Consider the following 2280-nt stretch of genomic DNA (forward strand, 5'->3'; position numbering starts at 1 on the left):
TTGCTTTATTTATAGCACTTAGATTTAGACAGACCTTACTGTCATTTTATACACAGAGTGTATACAAAATGTATATGTAGAATAAATAAATAGATACGGTGCAAAAACAATTAGGAACTCAGTGAGGCCTCCTCCTGTCTTTGCAGACCTTCTACAGTCAAGTATCCTCTCCACTCCTGAAGGAAGTCGCCATCCATTTCACAGAGGGCACTGTGACCGATGTCACCCAGACCTACTTTGATAAGTACTTCGGGGGCTCAGAGCTGGTGGTGGCCGGAAAGGTGCAGCTGTCAGAGAGCACGACGCTAACCAGCTTTACCACGGCAGCAGCTGTAAGACCAAGACATAGGGAACAGCATCTCAGCTGAGGACCATGGAGCTTTGGTGTTGGTATCTAATGTCTCCTCTTGTCCCACAGGCCAGCGGGGACCTTACTTTACATACAGACACTGATGTTTTAGAGCTGGACACACAGCTGACCATGCAGCAGCATTCATTCACTGGATTTGCTAGACAGATGTGGGCTTACCTGACCATCAAACAGCTGATCAGGGAAAGGTAAGAAACTGGGGGAAAAGATCACACCATACCTAAGGAGCTACACCAAACCCTATTTCATGTCCAAACCTTTTATTTTTTCATTCAGTAAATCCAGACACTTCTTACTTTCTCTCTTACTAGGCCAGATTTATATAGATTAGGTATATGTACATCATCTGTGCTTTTCATAGATTGTCCATATCAAACACCATGTTAGAGCATAAGGGTCCATTTGTGCTTTTGGCACCAGGACGCCCTAGTCCATAGTTCAATGATCAACGTTGTTATTGAACATTGGGACCACATTTCTAGAACACTCTGAAAAGTTAAGCTGTAGCTGCTCACCAACCACTCCCTAAGGCTGAGTTGATGGTCGTCAGAGGGGGTTGAGGCCAGTCAGACCTGTAAAGGTCTGCTATGAACATCTGACAGAGTCTCCAGTAGACTGCTGTCGGTGAGTAATGCCGTCAGAATGAATAAGGAGTCTCATCGGGCCTATCTGGCCTGTGGGACACTGGAACCAGCTGTTGAGTCTCGGCACTCTAAGCAGAATGCTGCTCGGGTGGTTCTGGTGCCTCATCAAAAGTCTCAGAAGAGGGTAGCAGTGCAGCACTAACACTCTTTATAGTGGGAATTGTGTGCTCCTGACAGTGTGAAATTGTGAATCCAAGGGCAGGACACAGAAGACCCCTTATATAACGCCAATTCACAACACGTCATCTCAAAGCACTTCACAGTTCACCAGATCATCCGGTCAAATTGATACAAAGTTTTCTATCCAAGGAAAAGCAGTTAATTGCATTGGCTCATTTACTTAAAAGCAATCCCTCACACTAGCATGCTTGAGCATGAAGTAACCTCCAGCAGAACCAGACTCAGTGTGAGCGGCCATCTGCTGAGGCCCACTGGGGTTCAAGGAGACAGAAGCAGACATAGAAAAAGAAGCATAGATACAAAACGCAAATGAAAACAAGCTCCACAGGCGGCCCCGTCCAGGAAACACACAGCCAGGCAGACGAGCTCCAAGCCAGCTCCTATGTTGGATGATGAATGAGAGCACATCCAGTTAGTCACAGAGAAACAGGACTACACTGGAAAACAGGCCAACTTCCAACATCTATAAACAATGGTGTTGATGGCAGCAGCACAGCTGATATTTCTCTCCAGGATGGAGTCACAGCCAAACAGGAACAGACCAGAAGAAGCTACTATGAAAAAAAGCAGAGAGAGCAGAACGTTAGAGATTGAACTAATAGATTCTGCATGCAATAGAGATAGAATGAAGCAGAATGATGGGCTGCTCAGTGGTGCAGTGAGTAGCACTGTTGTCTTTCAGGAAGAAGGTTCCAGGTTTGATTCATAGCCCGGGGTTTTTCTGCATGGAGTTTGCATGTTCCGCCTGAGCATGCATGGGTTCTCTCCGGGTACTCCGGCTTCTTCCCACAGTCCAAAAACATGACAGTTAGGTTAATTGTCTTCTCAAAGTTGTCCTTAGACGTGAGTGTGTGCGTGAATGTTTTTTTTGTCCTGTTTGTCTCTGCGTTGCCCTACAATGGACTGGTGACCTGTCCAGGGTGGACCAGCTCCAGTCGTGACCCCAACTGGGATTAAACGTGACATAAAATGGATGAATGGATGAAGCAGAATGATGAAAAGGTGGTTCCAATGCCCTCCAGCAGTCTAAGCCTATAGCAGCATAACTATAGAGATAGCTCAGGATAACCTGAGCCACTCTAACTA

At 46.0% G+C, this 2280-nt stretch overlaps 1 protein-coding gene across 1 annotated transcript in view; it reads left to right on the top strand.

Moving 5' to 3' along the window:
• The window catches only part of itih2 (inter-alpha-trypsin inhibitor heavy chain 2), a 22844-nt gene that overhangs the window by 12238 nt on the left and 8326 nt on the right, over positions 1–2280 (top strand). The window contains exons 13-14 of the mRNA XM_015382532.1: positions 147–332; positions 419–558. Of these exons, the coding sequence (XP_015238018.1) occupies positions 147–332; positions 419–558 (326 nt within the window). The remainder of the gene's footprint in view (positions 1–146; positions 333–418; positions 559–2280) is intronic.

This window comes from Cyprinodon variegatus, unplaced genomic scaffold (assembly GCF_000732505.1).
Source record: "Cyprinodon variegatus isolate N-32 unplaced genomic scaffold, C_variegatus-1.0 Scaffold259, whole genome shotgun sequence".
NCBI lineage: Eukaryota > Metazoa > Chordata > Actinopteri > Cyprinodontiformes > Cyprinodontidae > Cyprinodon > Cyprinodon variegatus.